The 21,127-nt window shown below is 43.4% G+C and overlaps 1 protein-coding gene across 1 annotated transcript; it reads left to right on the top strand.

Annotated features, from left to right (window-relative positions):
- Positions 1–422: 422 nt before the first annotated feature.
- On the top strand, positions 423–20,642 carry kctd12b (potassium channel tetramerisation domain containing 12b). Its single transcript, XM_061686044.1, has 2 exons — positions 423–1,739; positions 19,248–20,642. Exons 1-2 carry the CDS (start codon positions 896–898, stop codon positions 19,829–19,831), a joined length of 1,428 nt encoding a protein of 475 aa, XP_061542028.1. The 5' UTR covers positions 423–895; the 3' UTR covers positions 19,832–20,642.
- Positions 20,643–21,127: the final 485 nt, after the last annotated feature.

Raw genomic sequence — 21,127 nt, 5'->3', positions numbered from 1 at the left:
ACATGTTTAGGTGGCACAGCTGAATGCTGTTAAATAAGGTATATATATATATATATTTTTTTTTTTTTTTGGGGGGGGGGGGGGTTCCAATAATTGCGAGGTTACAGTGGCGATAAGGCGATCGATTAATTAGTTGGCAAGTCGCCACCGTAGGCCCAATGCAGGTACCTGCAACATTTCTCTCTGTGTCCGGTGGTGAATCATAATGCAGGACATGAATTTCACTTTTTCAACTGGACTACTGAAATAAATGTATTGAGATGCACCTGTAAAATAATAATAATAATAATAAAAAAATTTAAAAAAACCTTATTTGAAAGAAAGTGAACGTGGGGGTTGGGGATGCTCGCGCGTCACGTGTGGGCGTGGCTTAGCGGGTGTAATAATGCGCCGCTAAGCCGCACAAGAGCTCCAGTGTGACACGCGCAAGGGGGACTGAAGAGAGCCAAGCAGACGATGGAAAGCATTCACCTCTTCCTGTACACCTTCCTCGTGTCTCACTACTTGTGGAGCGTCGTCTTCATCTTGTGGCTCTCCGTGAGCGGGACGCCCACGGAGCTCAGCAACTATGGCTTGCCTCATTGAAGTTGGCGAGCACGAGCGCGGAGACTCGCGTCCGAGTCGCTATGGACTCTTGTGAAATTCCTGCGCTTCCTCTTCTGCGAGCCCAAGCAGGATTTCCGCAGGATATCCATTTCACATAACGCTCGAGCCTGAAATGCATCAAGTTTTGGTAATCGCGGCGAAAGGTTTTGTTTGAATAGTACGTGCGTAAACGCATTATTATTATTATTATTTTAATTTTTTTTTGCTTGCGCATGCTTACTTTTTTGGGACTCGGTAGTCAATCGATAAGGTCCAGTCTTGCCAAGTGAACTTTGCGCACAAGTCCGCCATGGCTTTACCAGACAGCGGCATATCCGCAGAGGAAGTTCCCTTCCCGGAGATCGTAGAGCTGAATGTCGGCGGTCAGGTGTACATAACCCGCTACTCCACGCTCACAAGTGTGCCAGACTCCCTTTTGTACGAGATGTTCAGCCGCAAGTCGGCCAAAGGACTGGCCAGGGACACCAAAGGGCGTTTCTTCGTGGACCGGGATGGCTTCCTTTTCCGCTACATCCTGGACTACATGCGGGACCAGCATCTGGTCCTTCCCGACCACTTTCCCGAGCGCGGGCGTCTGCAGCGGGAGGCCGAGTTCTTCAACCTGCCCGAGCTCGTCAAGCAACTGGCGCCCAAAATAAGCAAGCAGAACTCGTTGGGAGACGACGGGTGTCAGAGCGACCCGGAGGACTCCTCGCCCGGGGCGGACGGCGTCCGGAATCTGGGGTCGCTCGGCGCGGCGGCGGCGGCCTGCGCCGGCCTCGCGCCCCACTCGATGGATGGGAAGAAATCCGGCTTCGTCACCATTGGCTACCGCGGCTCGTACACCCTTGGCCGCGACAGCCACACCGATGCCAAATTCCGTCGGGTGGCCCGGATCATGGTCTGCGGGAAGACGTCCCTGGCCAAAGAGGTCTTCGGGGAGACCCTGAACGAGAGCCGCGACCCCGATCGCCCGCCGGAGCGCTACACGTCCCGCTACTATCTCAAGTTCACCTTCCTGGAGCAGGCCTTCGACAAGCTGGCCGACGCCGGCTTCCACATGGTGGCCTGTAACTCCACGGGAACCTGCGCTTTTGCCCACGAGCAGACGGACGACAAGATCTGGACCAGCTACACCGAATATGTGTTCCACCGTGAGTGACGCTATCGACCCCCCCCCCCCCACCACCTTGTCCCCTTCCAGCCTCAAGCCTTCTCTCTAGTAGATATCCTGTAGATGTTCAGCCCCAGGCTCCACGCAATTCCTTCCATGAACAGAACCCACTAGTGACTCTTTGCACCCCCCTGACCTCCAGCTTGACTACCCCCCCGTGCCCGTCCCCGTCCCTGTCCTCGTCTCATCTCGTTGTTGTGTCCACCAAACCACAGCTTTCACTGCAGGAAATGGACCTTCTGTATCCAACCTCTTTTCATATTTCATCTCCCTCAGTGAAGCACAACTGTTCCTATGATCTGACTTTGTTCAATCGCAAGCCTTGTAGGGGCGCTAAGAAAAAGGGCTTTAAAAGAGTGGCCATTATGTACTGTGTAGCTTTCCTTCTCCTGGCTCAATATAGGTCCCGCTCCTCCGAAATAAATCACCGCCGTAATTGGACTTCGTTATGAGCCTCCAGGGGGACGTGAGCGCTAAAAGAAGCAACGTGTCCTGCGATTTTATGTCCTGTATCGCACGACTGGGATCGTGCCTTCACGGCCCTGTCAGTCGTTACTTTCAGAGACATTGTTGTCACATGAGAAGGATTGTTGGGGTTTCCTTTTCACCGCGAGAAAGTAATGAAAGGCAGAACACCGAGAGACCTTTTGGACAAAACAAAAAGGTCTCGCTGTGGTGTGCATTGATTGTGCAACGAAGCTTTTAGTAGTTAAATCGCCCGACACGAGGGGGAAAGGGGTGTTGCGCCACTTACGTTGCGCTGCTTAATATTTGCAGTTTTGTTGACATTCTGGCGCTTGATAACGACCTAGACTGCGTGTTTGGCCCTCATCTCAGTGAATGTCGTTGTGGTTTCATGTCAGTATTGTTTGAAGCTGTTGCACAGTGAAAGTGAATAGCCAAACCGAAACAGTTAAATTAAGCTGTATAGTCGGCCCACATCTGATGATTTCTCTCCACTGCTCAAGAAAGGTCTGCACATCGAAAACATACCTCAGACTATGATAGAATAGCTGCAGCAACATTTGAAAACACACAATTTGGAAAATAGTTCGAGCACATATGCTGGTATAACATTAACATTTGGTATGAGAACTTTTTAACTGGGAGTCTTCAGGGTTTTTGTCTGACATTTGTTGTGAAATGTGTGACGAAACATCCGCGTCGAAATGTTACACCCGCCGGCAAAGACGCTGCTGAAATGAAGTGTTTATCGAATATTTGTCAAATAAAGGATGTTCTTTCTATTTCATCTGTACTTCGGATCCTACGCGTTGTCTCCTAGTCAGCACTGACCTACATCCAGCTCAAGCGGGAGGACATTTCGTTATTTGGTTATCAGTCCAACATAGTCGCAAAGTAAACCAATTAAAATAGCCATGAAATCCATCCATTTTCTTGACTGCTTGTACTGGGGCCGATCCCGTGTGACTTTGGGCGACAGGCGGGGTGCACCCTGGACTGGTCGACAACTAATTGCAGAGCACTTTTAGACAAATCACGCCTCCAGACAAGTTAAAGTCTTGAACTAACCTAACATGCCTTTGGATGCCATCTTATTTGTTTGTCTCATCTAGTCTGTGATCCAAATTTGGAAACATTTATATAAAAAGCTATTTTATACGAAGCAAAGTATGGTTTCCTGATACTGTACAGCGCTTTCCATAAACAATTATCACAGAATGATATACAGGATAATTACAGCATGCATCAAATGTTTAATGACACAGAAATAAATGCATAAAAATGTCGGCAGGGTGCAATAAAACTTCCAACAGATTGTAAATTACTGGTCAACAGAGATATAATAAGTACAGAGAAACCGTGGGTTAAAAACAGATTATCTAACCCTAATTTAATCAGTTGTTGGTCGGATAAATTCCATTCATATAATTCCCAAGTATGTGCAGATGTGGTCTGCTGTCAATAAACGCGGCAGCAGGTGAAACAGTGGCTATTATATTCCATTTGAGCAACAAGTTACGTGGTCGTGTATGAGGTGCGATAAATCCTTTCGTAACCTCTGACTCATGTAACACACGATTATCACACGTGAGCAGTTCTCCACACTAAGTCTGATCCTCTATGGCTATGGAGATGAAAACGTTCATCAGCTCCGCAAACAAACAAATGAGAAAACAAAACAAAAGAAACGGCTGCAAAATTCATATGGCTCCCTTCCTGGAAAACTAAGATTCCTCCGGGAATGAGATTATATTATGCCTGCAGTGTCTCCAAAGCCTAAAGCAAACAGGCAGCATTCCTCTGTCATTCTGCTCGGGCGCACACTGCAATGGGGGAAACCTGGTTTAGCAGCATGCTGCACCACAATTTAGTAGGAGTTTTTCATACCAATATTAACATCGTAAATAGTAGAATTACTTGGAAAAAAAATCGTATTCTTTGTTTTAATTATTATTGATTTTTATGACGGACCCGAACAGCTTTGATTGTAAATTAAACGGTGCATTGTCTACGGTCAAAGGTGTGATTTTGAAAAAATTAAATCCATAGGAAATCATGAGGGGGAAAATATGTTCCAGGGTCAAACTGTTGCCGTTATAAAAGCCCCATTGATTTTATTATTAATTTGTTTGTGTATGTAATAATATTATCGATTTTCTCCAGGTACTCCGGCTTCCTCCCACATTCCAAAAGCATGCATATTAGGTCCATTGAAGACTCTACATTGTGCTGTTGTGAATGTGAGTGTGAATGGTTGTTTGTCTATATATGCCCTGCGATTGACTGGAAACCAGTCCCCAGGGTGTACCCCCAAAGTCAGCTGCGATAGGCCCCAGCTCACTGCTGACCAGAGGCAAGACATTGCTCTGCAAGTCCCAAGTCAGTGGTACAGAACGTTCAAATTCAAATAGGTTTTTGAATTAAAAGCATCATTGGGTGCCTTGAATGGCCATATATGAATGTAATTTATTATTATTATTATTATTATATAAAATACGTTTTTTAATTAAAAGGATCCTTGGGTCCCTTGAATGACCTTATATGTAAGTCATTACTATTATTATTCAACAGCACTATTTTAAGTAACAATCGTAGAAGTGTAGAACTAAGCTAACCACTAACAGTAAAATATAAAAACAATACAACAAGCAAGGTGTAAAGCAAAGTTGAGATGTGACACATTTCTAACATCCTCAACTGCCATACAAGTATGATAAGATGTAAGATGTAAAAACTAAATTTGAACATTAATAAGTGACGAGTCGAACGATTGTACTCTTATTACCCCTTATTGAGGCTGCTCATTCTATTGACCTGCCCCCCCCCCCCCCCCCCAAGCCCCCCGCCCAAAAAAAAAAAACAACTGCTCCTCATTGAACTGAGTTCTGAAGTCTCGTGCACAATGCTGACATCTTGCATGACAATAAGAGAGCGGGCCATTTTTTTGAAACAAACGTTGAAGAAAAAGCTAAATGGATGAGTTCAACCCTTTTGATGCTAACGCGATGTAGGCTGACGTGCTGTCGAGGGTTTTGTTCATTTTCCCCCTAAAATCCCACAGTGGTGAAATTGTGGTACAATATAGCATTAGCCAAGAGCATGGTGAAATAGTGGTTAGCATGTCTGCCTGGTGACCATTTTGTTCTTTGATTGATCCATTGGTACGTATAAGAGCTGGCGGCTGGCCTCTGAGTCGAACAAATGATCAAATATAAGTGAAGCCTTTGTTTTGTTTTTCGTTTTATTTGTGTGGAGTTTGCATGTTCTCCCCGTGCCTGCACGGCTTTTACCCGGGTGCTCCAGTTTCCTCCCACATCCCAAAAACATGCATGGGAGGTTAATTGCAGACTCTAACTTGCACGTAGGTGTGAATCTGAGTGCAAATGGTTGTTGTTTCACTGACAATCTTCACGTCATACGAAACAGTGGTATGCCATGGTCATGCTGCTCATAAAAGGGTGCGACCAAATCATGTACTGGTGTGACCAACTTTTTCAGTTGGTCGCACCAGTTCTACAAGTGTACAAGTTAGTGTAGAGCCCTGTTTGTGTATACATAATTGCTATTTAACAAAGCAAAAATATATTTGATCAAAATACTCGATTTTTATCAGTTTGAACATTAAATATCTTGTCTTTGTAGTGTATTCAATTAAATATTGGTTGAACATGATTTGCAAATGCAGTTTAACACGACGTCCCAACTTCATTGGAATTGGGGTTGTAGATTGCAGGCGGCACGGTGGAGATTGGTTAGCACGTCTGCCTCACGGTTCTGAGGAGCGGTGTTCCAATCCCGGCCTCGCCTGTGTGGACTTTGCATGTTCTCCCTGTGCCCGCAAGGGTTTCCTCCCATATCCCAAAAACATGCATGATAGGTTGATTGAAGACTCTAAATTGTCCCTTGATGTGAATGTGAGTGTGAATGGTTGTTTGTCAATTTGTGCCCTGCGGCTAGCTGTCCCAGGGGTATCCTACCTTTTGCCCAAAGTCGGCTGGTATAGGCTCCAGCACACCCGTAAACCGAATGAGAATAAGCGCTATACAAAATGGATAGATGCATGGATGTCTGCCATGTATTTGCAGTGCAGCATAGCATAGCACAGTGCTGACCTTTTTGTACAATTTCCTACTAAATGAAGCTACTTTGAGTAAGTCATGAGCACAAATATGCTGAGTCATGTCTAAGGTGTGAAATTTTAGGCACTGGCGTCTTAGCCCCCCTCCATCTCGAGTCGTGGCGGGACTCGGCATTCAACAGTAGCCGAGCACGCGGCGTCGACGCCTGGCAACATTTCAACCTGGGCCCACCCCACAGATTCACTGATTGCCGACGGCACAACAGCTACATTTGCATGTTCCATTAAAACGGCATCACGGGGAGGCATCGCACTTCATGATTCAGCTGTAAAACTGCTAGGCAAAAAAAAAAAGAAAAAAAAAAGCGGAGCGCCCTCAGAGCGCCAGTCTGTTCTCGCTAACTCCCAGCGGCGATTTGCCCCTCGTCATGTTCCCCCTGCTGTCATTGTCATCCACATGGCAGCGCGCCTTTCGTACGATCGCCTTGTCTCTCAGCCAGCTGGGTCAGCGCTTTCCCTATTTGGATAGAAGAGGAGAGACCAGGAAGGGATGTACATCAAAAGGGAAAAGGGGGCTGCAAAGTGGGCCGAGGAGGAGGAGGAGGTGGGAGGAGATAAAAAAGAAAAGCGAGCTGGGGATGGGGGAGCGTTTTGCAAAGAATTTGGTGCTTCTGTCTCTTCTCTCCCTGAGCTATGTCTCCATGAAGCACGACTGGATGTTCTTCAGAGAGGAAGTGGACTCAAACTGACTACCCTGTGATTGTGTTACACCAAACAGACATTGATTCATGAGATTAGCCTGCATGTACTGTATATGTGAGTCATATTGATTTACAATGAGATTATGCAGCCAGAAAATGGGAAGCTTGATATTTTTATGACCACAGTATACTACGCGTTCGTAAAACAGGATGCCGCTTATTCGACGAAGTGACAGACAGGAATTTCACAGCTGAACACAATATATTCCGTGACACCGATTCTTCTGACCATACAGTATATGCATGTTCTGCAGCGTTTGTGGGCGAGCAGGAGTTGATCCTGACTGACTTTAGGTAAGAGTTGGGGTACAACCTGGACTAGGTCACCAACAAATCACAGGGCACACACAGACAAACAACCATTCCGCTCACATTGACATTCTCACCTATGGACTAAACCCTGCTTGTTATTAAACTTTGTTTGAAAAAAAAAAAAAGAAATCCCATAGAAATTTATGTAAAGTAAATTCAAGCAGCCGGCACGGTTGTATATGGGTCAGCACACCCACCTAATAGTTCTGGGGTTGGGGGTTCAAATCCAGGCTACGGCCTTTCTGTGTGGAATTTGCATGTTCTCCTCATGCTGTGTGGATTTTCTCTGGGTACTCCAGTTTCCTCCCACAGTCCCAAAACATGCATGGTAGGTTCAACGAAGACTGAATTGTCCATAGGCGTGAATGTGATTGTGAATAGTTGTTTGTCTATACTGTAGGCCCTTCGATTGGCTGGTGACCAGTCCAGGGTGAACCCCGTCTCTCCCCCGAAGTCAGCTGCCCAGAGACCTTAATGAGTATTAGTGGTGTAAGAAATGGAAGGATGGATGGATTTGTGTGTTGTTAACAGTACAGACAAGAATTTAACAAAGATTTGAACATTCTTAACTGTCACACAAGCATCCTGGTACGCTTCTGTGGTGGCATCACTCACAACACACAAAAGGCCCTAGAAAAAGATCGTCACTTGTGGTGCCCAGCTGAAATCTCAGAAAATTTGCTGACAGTTTCAAATGTTTCTTCACGTCCAAAACATTTTGATTGAACTTGTAATTGTAAACGTTTTGGGGCACTCACTTTGGTAGGTATTCACTGATGGAGTAGTGGTTGAGACGCCTGACGTGTGCAGGCAGCGTTGGGTTCAGTTTCCACTCGGCGAATGGCACTCTGTCTCTATATGTGCCTTGTGGTTGACTGGTGACCAATCCAGGGTGTAGTCAGCCTTTAGCCTGAAGTCAGCTGAGATAGGCTGCAGCTGCTTGCCACCCTGAGCAGGATAATCAGTATAAAGAATGGACAGATAGAATTTTGGAGGTTACACTCCAACGTGGATTACCAAAGCTGGAGTTTCCAGGTTGTATTTTTCAATTAAACATAGCATATGTATCGGTGCTGTCTTGTTTTGGGAATATCTGTGGCTGCACCATCAGATGTAGTCAGCATGCTGCTCATTCAAAGGGCTCAGCTGCAAGCATCTTATCATTACACTGCTTATTGATGGCCTCTCAAATTGTTCAGCTGCAACTTTGGGATCAGTATGCCATCCCATTCTGTTTGGGCATTTTGAAGAACAGTGTAGCGGCCTTTTGCGGGAGTCTGTGTTTGCTCAGTGTTCGGGGTGCTACGGGGGCCACACGAGGGCAATGCACTCCCCAGTTTGCCATTATGCTGAGCAGGCAGCCGGCACCGATGAAACCAACACAAACACTGACACACACACAAACTCACACACACAGATGGAGGGAAGTTGTGCAGTAAGCCTCCCGCATAATGTGAACGATTAGGAGCTGCGATTGTCTTGCTTCTTTTCAGTCTTCATTGTAATCTTTCACACCATTTGCCCCCACGTTTTCCTCTTGACAGTAATAATCAGTAGATTGTGGTAATAAAAGGAGCATCTTTGCTACTTATTAACTGGGAGGAGAGATAACAAATAACATGGGAAACGGAAGCAAGAGAGCCCCGGGGGGCGTACATTACCGTTATTATTTTCTCTATCAACATGTGACGCAAGTGCTCCGAGTCTGCTTGCTTTTGTTACATTGGTGTGGTCAGAACCATTGAGTGTGCAGACATCCTTGACGACAACACCCACGCTTGCACGTAAGCTCACATGCGCCCGCGTGCGGCGACACTGCTTCCGAGTGTCTTTATCTCATTGTGCATTGGACTATTTTTAGTGAACCAGGCATGGAGCCAGATGTGTACCTTCACTGCACTGCCACAGTATGTCCTCCAGCATGGGTACATCTCCTCATCAAAACATACGGCTTATACATCTGCTAAAGCAAACATTGGCCTGCATACAAGGAGGATGTCAACATGAAGTTGCAAGCAGCCTTAAACATCCAGTCCCATAGATGTTAAACCAGTCCAGGACCATTCCAGAAGGGTCTGCCAGTAGGGGGCATGCACAGTTGCATTATATGTTAGCATGAAGCAATTTTATCGTTTGTTTAACAATTTAGTGTTTAGATATACAATGTTTAATTCTCTTTTGTTTTGTGTGTCAGTTTGACAGTAAAATGAAACTGGGAGTGACAAATAAACAGGTTGAAGCATGCACACTTTGACTCTTTTCCGACATTGTGAGCTAGTTTCTTCTTCATTTGGTTTTCCTCAAAGTGATGTTATACAATAGTCTACCATTTCCTGGCAGCTTTCCTGGTGCTGAAGAATAGTTTAAAAGCTGTGTTTTAACAAGTTTAAGTATATTTCAATCGGTTTAAATGTGATAAATATATATAATTTATCAGTCGCTCTATATTGCAGAATGTCACCTATTGCAGGTGGGTCTGGAACGTATTTCCATCAATAAGTGTGTAATACTTACATACGTATATGTGATTGCTATATGCATTAACCAACATTATGATCCTTAATCAATGTATTTATTCGCCATTTCAGCTCGGCTGCATGATCTTTCAGCATTCACACACAATTTAAAGAGGACATTTTGAGATAGTAGACGGTTCTAAATATGCATTACTTGTGATTTGTTTCCACTGAGACTTTGCTTTTGTTTTAGAAAGCTGTTGCAGGTTTACCCAACGCTGACACTGAGCTTTGTGCAGATTTGGGAAAGATGTTGTCTGAAAAGTATTATTCGTTGCAAATCGATCATCTATCTATGCTAGCAACGTATAGTGACAGCAGACGGACAGCAGAAGGTACAATGAAGCTGTTTATCCCCCTGTTGCCAGTCTTACAACAAAATGTCATACTGTAAATATTCAAGGTACTGTATAAGTAGGTGTAAGCAGCGACCTGTAAATGTGTGTGTGTTGGCTGTTGCTAGGCTGGGATTCACCTCTCAGCCATCTGGAGACCGAGTTTCTAATCTGCCTGTCTAATTATCAGTAATCTGAATGGTCAGTTTTGTCCTTGGCGCTGCATGGACTCAAGCCCTGCATGGACTCAAGCCCCTGTACACATGAAACACCTCATTCTGCTTTAGTTTGTCCAAATATTTCAAATTGAGTCATCTTTCCGTCTTGGTACTGCAATGAAAAGCTTCATTAGTTTTATAAATTATGGGATTTATTTCAAGGCCTCGCTGCCCCTTTGCTCTTCCTATTTGGCAGCAGCTCGTGCCTCTCCTGCTGTTTATTCCACTCATTTCCTCAAAATTATGTAGATTGACAGCTTTGTAATTGCTCAGACTCATGAGTACACAGCAGCGTTTTTTATGCAGGGGACTGTGCTTATATCTCAGCGTGTAAATTTTGTCGAAAAGAGTGTAGCATCAAAACGTCTAATTACACGCCCACGTGTTTTTGCTCTGATGGTAATCAAAGAGAAAAGCCTGTCAGTGAGATGTCTGGAGGTGGTGAGGCCAAGCACGCGGATTATTTCACAAAGCAGATATTAGGATATGTGAGCTACAAGCTCAGTAATTACAAGTAAAACATTTAATAAGTGCCAAAATGTCGTGGAAGGCACCATAGAGACGACCTCACGGTACGGATGAAAGGCCTCATCGCTCTTAGACACGTACGATCCAATTTAGCTCTGCTTCCTTCACACTACAGTGACGTTTCCATGGAGATGATGTGATCCTTGTGTTTGCCATGCATCTTCCCCGTCGTGAGGTCACAACACTTACCGTATCATCGGGTAGGTACCCGGTATGTTTCCAAAGCAAATCCTTCTTGGTTAACCTAGCACATTTCATGTTGTTTTATTAGGGCGACCCTGGGGGGAAAATGCTACTGTGGCACTCTAGTGTGCTGTGAAAGATCATCAGGGGTCCCGTGGGATATTATCCAATTTCACTCTCTTTGTCTGAAAAGTATTATTTTTTACAAATCGATCATCTATCTATGCTAGCAACGTATAGTGACAGCAGACGGACAGCAGAAGGTACAATGAACCTGTTTATCCCCCTGTTGCCAGTCTCACAACAAAATGTCATGCTGTAAATTATCAAGATTCCTTATTGTCAGTGTACAAGTCATACAACGAAATGCAGATGCACGCAAGAGCCGGAATTCAATCAAATCAGTTGGAAAGATAATTAGTACAACCCCAATTCCAATGAAGTTGGGAAGTTGTGTTAAACATAAATAAAAACAGAATACAATGATTTCCAAATCATGTTCAACCTATATTTAATGGAATACACAACAAAGACAAGATATTTCATGTTCAAACTGATAAACTTTATTGCTTTTAGCACATGTGCCACACAATTTCAATGGGAGACAGGTCTGGACTGCAGGCAGGCCAGTCTAGTACCTGGACTCTTTTACTACGAAGCCACACTGCCAGCTATCATCGGGCAGGAGGCGGGGTTCACCCTGAACTGGTTGCCTGAACTGGTGTTCCTGTGGGAATTGTGACACTCCCTTGTTAAAATTGCAATTATGATCTTTTCCCCAGAAATAATACGAATGATTTTCCTTATGGTGACATCATGGCTTCATTCCATTAAGTTCCCTTTTAAAGGCCATGTAAAGTGAAAATAAAATGTCAATACTCTTCTTCACAAAGATCATGGATGGAGGGTGTGGAGTATTTGATGGACCCAACGCCCGTCCGGTAAAGGGCTACTAGCTGCTAGTAGGGGTCCAATTTGCTGTCCCATTCGCCATCGTCTCACTCTGTGAGCCACACGAGGCATAACATTTCATGGAATCAAACATTTTGGGTTGTAGGCATAGCTAGATGGCTAACTGTATGCTGTAGTGGTACAATAATATTTGATTCTTTTCAATTTGGCCCTAGTACTCCCTCTTAGCAAGTTTGTCATGAAGCCCAGTTAGTAATCTCCTTCCACTTTTAAGGACAACTGCCACAATTCTGCCAACATTTTGCTTGTAAGAATATAAATGTTGTCCATTGTTTGACTGACATTTTGAGAGCTGAAGCTGAAAGAAGATAAAATGTGGACCTCCACTAAGCATTATGTTGTGCAAGTACTCTTCAAACACTGCCACCATTCAACATGGTGCTTATCCTTTTCAGCCAGCATGTAAAAAACTGGTGTTACACCTTTTACCAATTAGCGTTGGGTTCCTTTATCTTCGTACTAGAACACAGTGTGCGCGTGCTTCACATTCAAATGACTGGTAATTTGTGTACAACGTGGCAATGCTAATTTCGGTCATGCAAAGCATGCATAGTGCTGCATCGTTATTAAATGGAAAATGGATTGCATTAAACAGCGCTTTATCTACACCATCACGGTACCCAAAGCACCTTACAGATTCACTTCACATTCACACACCAAGGCGCTGCCAGGCCCGCAAGGAGCAATTTCAGAGCTGGGATGCGAACCGCCAATCCTTGAGTCACTGGACAACCCGCTCTACCGAGCCACAGGCAGTTAGTCATTTAAAACATTCTACTCTGAAAAATGGATTTGGATGCCAAATCATTTTATGTGGACCGTGAAAGCAAATCTTGTGTCAACTTCCATGATTCATGCAAAAATGTGTTACCAAAATTTCTAAATTGTCATATGTAATAAATGTTGCGTTATTGTAAAAGCATTTTTTTTATATCCTTATAACGGTTTACACCCCAGTGATTAGCACGTCTGCCTCACAGTCAAAAGGACAGGATCGAATTTTGGCTCATGAACTCCCTTTCTGGAGTTTGTGTTATGTGCCCATGCTTGTGTGAGTTTTGTCCAGGCACTCAGGCTGCCTTTCACATTCTAAAACCATGCATGTTAGATGAACTCAAGACTCTAAATTGTCCATATGTGTGAATGTGAGTGTGAATTTTACCTGTCAATCAGAGTGCGGATCTGTGCATATGGCGCATGCAGCGAACACAAATACCGTCGCTTCCACATCAACAACTGTGTAGAACATTTGAATATGTGCTGGTAATCAGAAGGTAACGCTAATAACTCTGTTAGCTGATGTTAATCTGTGCTAACACCACTGCTCTGCTTACCTTATGGCTTACAGCTTTTCCCTTTAGTCTGTTGGCTGGACTTTGGTCGTAACTTGGGTAAAACGCTGTATAAGAGCAGTATTATGTAAATCTGTCTCACTGTCACGTGACACTTGTTGGGAAACAGGTAGATTAAATATTAACTTGGGAGGGGGTTGGGGGGGGGTAACATTAAAAAAAAAGCCACATTTTTGGCTAATAAATGTGAGAGTACAGAAGCGGAAGGTGGTACAAGGTATTAAGTAGCTAATTCAGATAAATACTGAATCATCAAATATTTTGCAATCCAATAAAATTACATCTCAAGTTTTTATATGATAAGGGTTAGAAGACCATGAATACAAGGTAGTCCTATGTAGAAGACAACATTAAACAATTATAATAAAAATATTATAGACAAAGAGAGCCGGCATGGTGGGGACTGGTTAGCACATCTGGCTCACAGTTCTGGGGATGGGGGTTCAAATCTCGGCCCCGCCTGTGTGGAATTTGCATGTTCTCCCCGTGCCTGCGTGGGTTTTCTCCGGGCACTCCGGTTTCCTCCCACATCCCAAAAACATGCGTAGTACGTTGATTGGAGACTCTGAATTGCCTGTAGGTGTGAATGTGAGTGCGAATGGTTGTTTGTTTCTATGTGCCCTGCGATTGGCTGGCGACTGGTTCAGGGTGTACCCCGCCTCCCGCCCGATGATAGCTGGGATAGGCTCCAGCAGCCCGCGACCCTCGTGAGGAGAACCGGTAAAGAAAATGGATGGATGGATGGCTAGACAAAAGAGAACCTTGTTTATTGCAGAGGCCACGCACAATAAGGGAAAATCTGCGATACAGACACTGAAGCAAAGCAAAGCAATTTTTTTTATATTGCGCATTTCATACACAAGGTAACTCAATGTGCTTTACATGATTAAAAGCATTTAAAACAAAGAAAAAACAGCTCATAAACATTTAAAACAAACAGAGAAAAATTAATTAAATTAATTAAAACAGCATACAGTGCAAGAAATATCATTTAAAGGTTAAGATGCTCTAAAAACCATGAGCAAAAAAGAAAGAGTTTTTAACCTGGACTTAAAATCATTCACACTTGGGGCTGACATCACTTCTGTTGGCAATTTATTCCATTTGTGTGCAGCATAATAGCTAAATGCTGCTACACCGTGTTTGCTTTGGAATTTGTTTAATTGAAGAAAATGTTGGCTCATCCACTTATTGATCTGTTTTAGACAGTGACACATCTCAATTGAACTGAAGTCATCTGGAGACACTGCTAGATGTAACTGTGTGTCATCTGCATAGCTATGATAGTCAAATTAAAGTTCTGAAGAATTTGACCCAAGGGTAGCATTTACAGGCTGAACAGGAGGGGACCAAGAACTGACCCTTGAGGGACCCCATTGGTCATTGCCATTCGATGAGATTGAACACTTCCAATGGTTACAGAATAACTCCTTTCCTCCAGGTAGGACCTGAACCATTTCAGGACTGTTCCACTATAAAAATATTTTTATCTATACAATTAAACTTGTTAAAACACACATTAAAAAGTATTCTTTAGAACCTGTTCTCATGTTCTTGCTCGCACAGTTCCCTAAACAAGACACAAAGTGGCTTGCTTCCTGCTGTTTATTTGTCGGTTTCAGTTGAAGTTTACTGTAAAACTGACACATCAAACAAACAAAATAAAACAAAAGAAAAATCATATCTCTCAACACCAAAATGTTCAACCAAACCAAATGATTTTTTTAAGCAAAAGCCAGCTAGCGTAATGGTAACATACAATAGGAAACAGTATTGATGGGGTAACAGAAACTGGCATTGATGTCAGGGTAATTATAAACCTTTAATAACGGAAATGAGCATAGCTCTTACGGTAAATATAAACCTTCAAACAACCGCTACTTTAAAGCTCCCGTATTTTGCCAAACCAACATTTTCTAGTATTTGGGATGTAATAGCGGCACGGTTGACCGACTGGTTAGAGCGTCAGCCTCACAGTTCTGAGGACCTGGGTTCAATCCCCGCGGGGCCCCGCCTGCGTGGAGTTTGCATGTTCTCCCCGTGCCTGCGTGGGTTTTCTCCGGGCACTCCGGTTTCCTCCCACATCCCAAAAACATGCATTAATTGGAGACTCTAAATTGCCCGTAGGCAATCAGAGAAAAGGAGACAGTCTTAGCCAAATATGGACAAAGCGGATACAAAACTGGGTCAAACAGAAGCAGCTGTCAGAGGTGCCTTTTCTGGACACTTTTATGACAAAATCTAGGTATTTTTTGAAATTGACACTTTTATACTAAGTCCATGTTAGAGTGTCACTGTGTGGAGGTCTAAATAGTCAAAATATGGAACCTTTAACACACACGGAGGAGCAACACAATGGTGACTCATAGGAGACCTTCTCTGCCTCTTTTTCTCAGTGCTGCCCAGGATTTTGCAGCACAATGTGATAATACACTTAGGGTGCACAGCTCTCAATTCGGACTTGATTGTACCGTACATCATAGAGTACTATAAAAACCCATAAAAATGATGGCTTTAAAATCTGCTTTATGGGCGGGATGTGAACGATGAATCGCAAAATAGAGGGGGGAACACAGTAGGCTACTATTACTTTGTACTACTCTCAACAGCCAGTATAATCGCTACAATTATTCTGAGTAAATAAAAGTTTACAACCCCATTTTTGTAAAACATCTCAATTCAGTAAGGGTGAACAACATAACAAACCTTCTGGAGGACATTTTGTGGCACCGAAGTGCTAAATGTCAGCCGCACTGACATGTTGGAGATGCTAATAGCCATAATGATGGCAGCGGAGCCAAGTGTCACATTGCACAGATGGGAGAGCGCCAGAGAAGATGTGTGAGAAAGTACTTTGTCTTTTGCATACATCCCTGGAGAAGTGGCCTCTGGGAGGAAAAAAAGGTTGAGTGCTCTCTTTTGCTGTTCTCCTCCATAAGGCTTACCGGTGGAGGAAATCATGTAGCCCATCCCCCAGTGGATTATTCCTCCGACACTGCTAAGCCCCCATACTCCCACGGCCAGGCATCCTCAAACACATGTATTCATTACAGCAGATTTGGAATGCACTCTGCACACTGAAGCAACGGGTGGAGAGCAGCTTCCCCAGCTTCATTTTCCTTTTCTTTCTGTCTTAACCTGCCCCACTTTCAAATGCCTGGACATGCTTAGAGTATAAAGACATCCACACATATCACACATCAGGCCTCACATGCAAACAGCCACATGTGTGCTCACGCATACATGCACAAACACATAAGGTGGTCCACACTCAGCCTTGTGCTCTTAGTCACGTTGACATTCAGAGAGAAGGCAATGTAAAGGGGAGCGAGCGAATGTGTGTGCATGTGTGTCATTTCACACATTGGCTGAGGCTTCTTGTACCTGGCTGTCTCTGCGGGAGCACGGCTCACCAGTAGCGGAAGATTAGGGCTTCATGTATTTTCATGTACTTCTACAGCGAGCAGGTATAATTTAATATCATGTGACTGGATGCGCAGTAGGCATGCAACGCTGTCGTCATCATTCAGCATGTTGGGGGGCCGTGGGCAGACGAGAGATATACAAATACATACCTGCGCAATGTAATGACATTCACCACAAGAGCTCTATCAGTAAAGCTCAGATTTGTCGGACACTGCCAGAGACTTATTAATTTAACAATATTATTATTATTACAGTGAAAAGTGCTGCGGGGAATCCCACTGAGAGGTGTTTAATCATCTGTCCTTCCTATTTAGATAAATAAGGAAACCAAAATATTCACCTGTGAAGTGATGCAATGTGGTTTGTGTACAGCTGCAAACAAAAACTACAGAAACAAAGATTCTTCAATAACTACCTTTCTGATCGTGTCAATCAAAACTCAGCCTTATTATAAGATTTAAAAAACATATTCAAATACATACAAGGAAATGTAATTCTTAATATCGATTAATTCTTTTGAGACAGACAGGTGGGTAGAGATTTTCTATTCATCCCACAGGAAATTCTGGTATCCAGTAGCAGCAATCATAGTTACAAAACACACATTACTGTATGGACTGTCGGCCGCAGTAGTTAAGAGGCAAGTACAGTGGTGCTTTGCGATACGAGTGACCCGAGAAATTCGTTTTTCGAGATACGAGCTGCAGTTCAGCCAATTTCTTTGCTTTGATTTGCAAGTAAACATTTGAGATACAAGCATTGGATAGTGGCATTGAAATCAACTCACTTCACAAGAAGCAGCAGTTTGGCAGAAAGTGAACAATTCTTCAAAAAAGAGTTTACTGTCAAACTAAACATAAAACAAAGAGAATTACACATTATGTATTTGAAACGACAAAACACAGCTGTGGCTTCTGCGAGCTTAATGCTAACTGGTACATTGTGCTGAACATATGGTTGCGTGCAATGCTTTACAATTATGACAAGGGAATTGGGAGCACAAACACAGAAGGTGGTCAAAATAATTTTGGGGGCTTTTTTAAATATTTTCTGCTTTAATAACACACCCTTTAGCATTGGCAAAAAAAATAAACCTCATGAAAATCTGTTGAGAAATGAGCATTTAATTTCAATGTCCATGCATTGCCTTTGATGGGAACATCCACCCTCCCAACATGGCGGCACCCATATCGCCCATATCAGAAACAACCCTGACAAAGATTTCCCTCGGAGAAGAGAAATTGGTTAATCGTCAAAAATGCCTCATTCGGCTTCTGCAAGACACTTTCACACCATCCACTTACTCACCATTGAATTGTGAACACACACACACACACAAGCAGTTGTCCTCCATTCCCATTGTCTTGTTTCGGGTTCCCCCCTGGTGAGTAATATTCCCCATTTTTCTTTCCCTCCCATTCACTGAGAGACAAAGCATCTTTTATTCCCCAACCACATGATGTACTTCAATTAGGAGATCAAAACAATCCTGTTTTTTTTACTTGACGTTTTCCAAGGCAAAACAGATTTGTTATCTAGTTACCTTGCTGCGTGGACAGATAAAGTTATCTCCCCACGTTGCAATTTCTTGAACAGTGTTATTATATTGAGGTATCTTATTTGCAATGCGTTTTTTTAAATGAGAAACGAGGCAGCCATAATTGGTGCAATTTTAATTTTGAAGGCTCAAATGTGTTTTGTTCTCATACCACACACAGATTCAACACATTTTGAAAGAAAGAATTAGGCAGTTTATACTTACTGAAGTCGTTTATTGACCAATCAATAGCTGGTAACTTAAAGAAGTGCTCAAAATGATCCATCAATTCAGCTTCATATATAGATGGTGCTTATTGATTACGACAAATGCTCAACCACAGACTAATCAGCCATGCTAGGCCAACCCCAACTGCTGCTCTGAACTTCACTCACTCGGCCACGCCCCTTAAATGCACACATACAACACTTCAGGTGTTGGTGTGACTTTCAGCTTGTCCCAATGTAAAGTAATCACACATTATCAATCCCGTTTCTTTCTTTACATGACCTTTAATTCTGCTTTACGGGGTTTTCATACAATACAGTGCTACTTTTGTTTTATTTAAAAAAAAATGTGTTTTGAGGGGCTGGGATGGATGAATAGCACTTCGAGTAAATTGAATCACAAGCTCGGTCTCAGAACAAATAAAACTCGTAAGTCAAGGTACCATTGTATATGTCCTGAGGTGACCTTTTGAATGAATCATTAATAAAAAATAAAAGATAAAATTAATAGCATTTCAATGAGGTCCTCAAAAACAGATTGCTCTTATGAAATGAAAAATACTTTTTTCCTTCTTCAGGTGGTTCATCGGTGATTCCCAAAGCCAACACAACTTCAGATTTCCGCATTCTCCCTGAAGCGGCCCCAACCAAACCTCAGGCTGAGTCGGCTTCAGTGGAACCCAGCAGCAACAGCAGCACAAGCTTTGGTGGTCGAACCCAAAGCCTCCCAGAAAGTAGCAGCATCCCAACACCGGACGTACGACCCCTTAACTCCCCCCCCCCTCCCCTCACACCTCCACTTCCTTCTCCTCCATCACTTCCCCCGAGAAGCCCCGAACTCCCCCCTCCACCCCCCCATGTCCCAACACAGGCGCTGCCCTCAACCAAACCTTGCCCTACCCCCAGTCCTCCCTCGACTCCGCCTCCCTTCGAGAGCACCCAGCACCCAACCAACCTCATCCTAAAGACGCTGCCCCGGCTCACTCCGCGAGAGAACGGAGGTCCCCTTACTGTTGTGAATGAAGATGAGGAGGAGAGAAAGATGCTGGAGGAGGATCTAAAGAAATGCATTGACGACTTCAAAAAGATCCGCATGCCCAAAGTGTTTCCAGATCGTAAGAGGCACTGGCAAAATGACTTGCTCAAGAAGTACAATGCGTAGTGTGCATCTGTTTAAACATGCCCATGTTATAACAATGAACAGTAGAGTCCACAGTATTTCCATGGTGCTTGTATCCACATTTTGTGACCGCTGTTGACAAGTTTCCTCAAGCTCTACAATTAGATGCCATCAGCAATGCAATACACTGAGCAGAGTGCTTAGCCCTCAGCTAGTTTACATGTTAGCAATAACCAAGTTTGAATGCATTTGTGTTCAAACATATTAAATATTTTCAACGGTACAGTACATCATTGATAATGTGATGCGCTTATTTTTAAATTTGCTCTTGACACTACGACATTGTCAATAACAAGTTATGGGTGGGTCGCTACTATTCAAATTTGCAAAAAAGACAACCAGTTCAGGGTGTACCCCACCCTGAACTGGTTGTCAACCAATCGCGGGGCACATACAAAAACAAACAACCATTCGCATTAACGTACCATAAATGTTTTTGGGATGTGGGAGGAAACCGGAGTACCCGGAGAAAACCCACACAAACACGGGGAGAAAATGCAAACTCCACACAGGATAGCCACAGCCATGCGATAAATATATTTGTAAAAATACTTTCACAGGCACTCAATGCAAGAAAACAAGATGATTAAAAGGAGAGAGGATATGACCAACCAAATCCTCAAATTTGATAGAGCGTGCAGGAGGACGACTCACAAGAAATGTACATGCTTGGAGGAAAAAACTGATAAAAGTATATGTTGATAATCATCGAAAATATTAAAGTCCGTCAATGTTGAGTTCTAAGCTTTTTCACTCTGCACTGCTTGTGATTAAAAAGCTAAGCCGTTTTGTCCATTTTTGTGATTACATTATCTTGCAGCTCACACTGGGGAATTTAGCCAGAGAATGCAGTGTACCGCAAAGCAAAATGGGTTCTTGGTAGGGCCAGAGTGGGGAATAATAATGGCATATCTGTGTGAACCAATACATAAAACTGTTCACCCACATTCAGTGGGGAATGAGCAGGTGTGTGCTTATGTCACCTTGTCATGCTAATTGGATTTGCATTTCCCTAGCTGAATTTCCATATCCCTATTTATAGTTTACATTATATTCAATTGGACAAAGTGACACTGATATACACTGTAAAGTATAAAAATGCTGGCCTAACATCTGCAGACCTAGACTCTAAGGCACAGGTGTCAAACTGGTGGCCCGGGGGCCAGATTTGGCCCACCACATCATTTTACGTGGCCCGCGAAAGCAAATCAAAATTGCTCATTGTGTTCTGGTGTAATACCATTGAGATATTTGCAAGCATTTTTTTTGTTACCAATT

The sequence above is a fragment of the Phycodurus eques genome, chromosome 9 (assembly GCF_024500275.1).
Source record: "Phycodurus eques isolate BA_2022a chromosome 9, UOR_Pequ_1.1, whole genome shotgun sequence".
Taxonomy (NCBI): domain Eukaryota; kingdom Metazoa; phylum Chordata; class Actinopteri; order Syngnathiformes; family Syngnathidae; genus Phycodurus; species Phycodurus eques.
This window is presented reverse-complemented; position numbering and strand designations above follow the sequence as displayed.

Coding starts and splice junctions, on each gene's coding strand:
- kctd12b (XM_061686044.1), top strand. CDS start 896: ATGGCTTTACCAGACAGCGGCATATCCGCAGAGGAAGTTCCCTTCCCG. Junction 1,740..19,247: donor CACCGAATATGTGTTCCACC/GTGAGTGACGCT, acceptor TTCCTTCTTCAG/GTGGTTCATCGGTGATTCCC.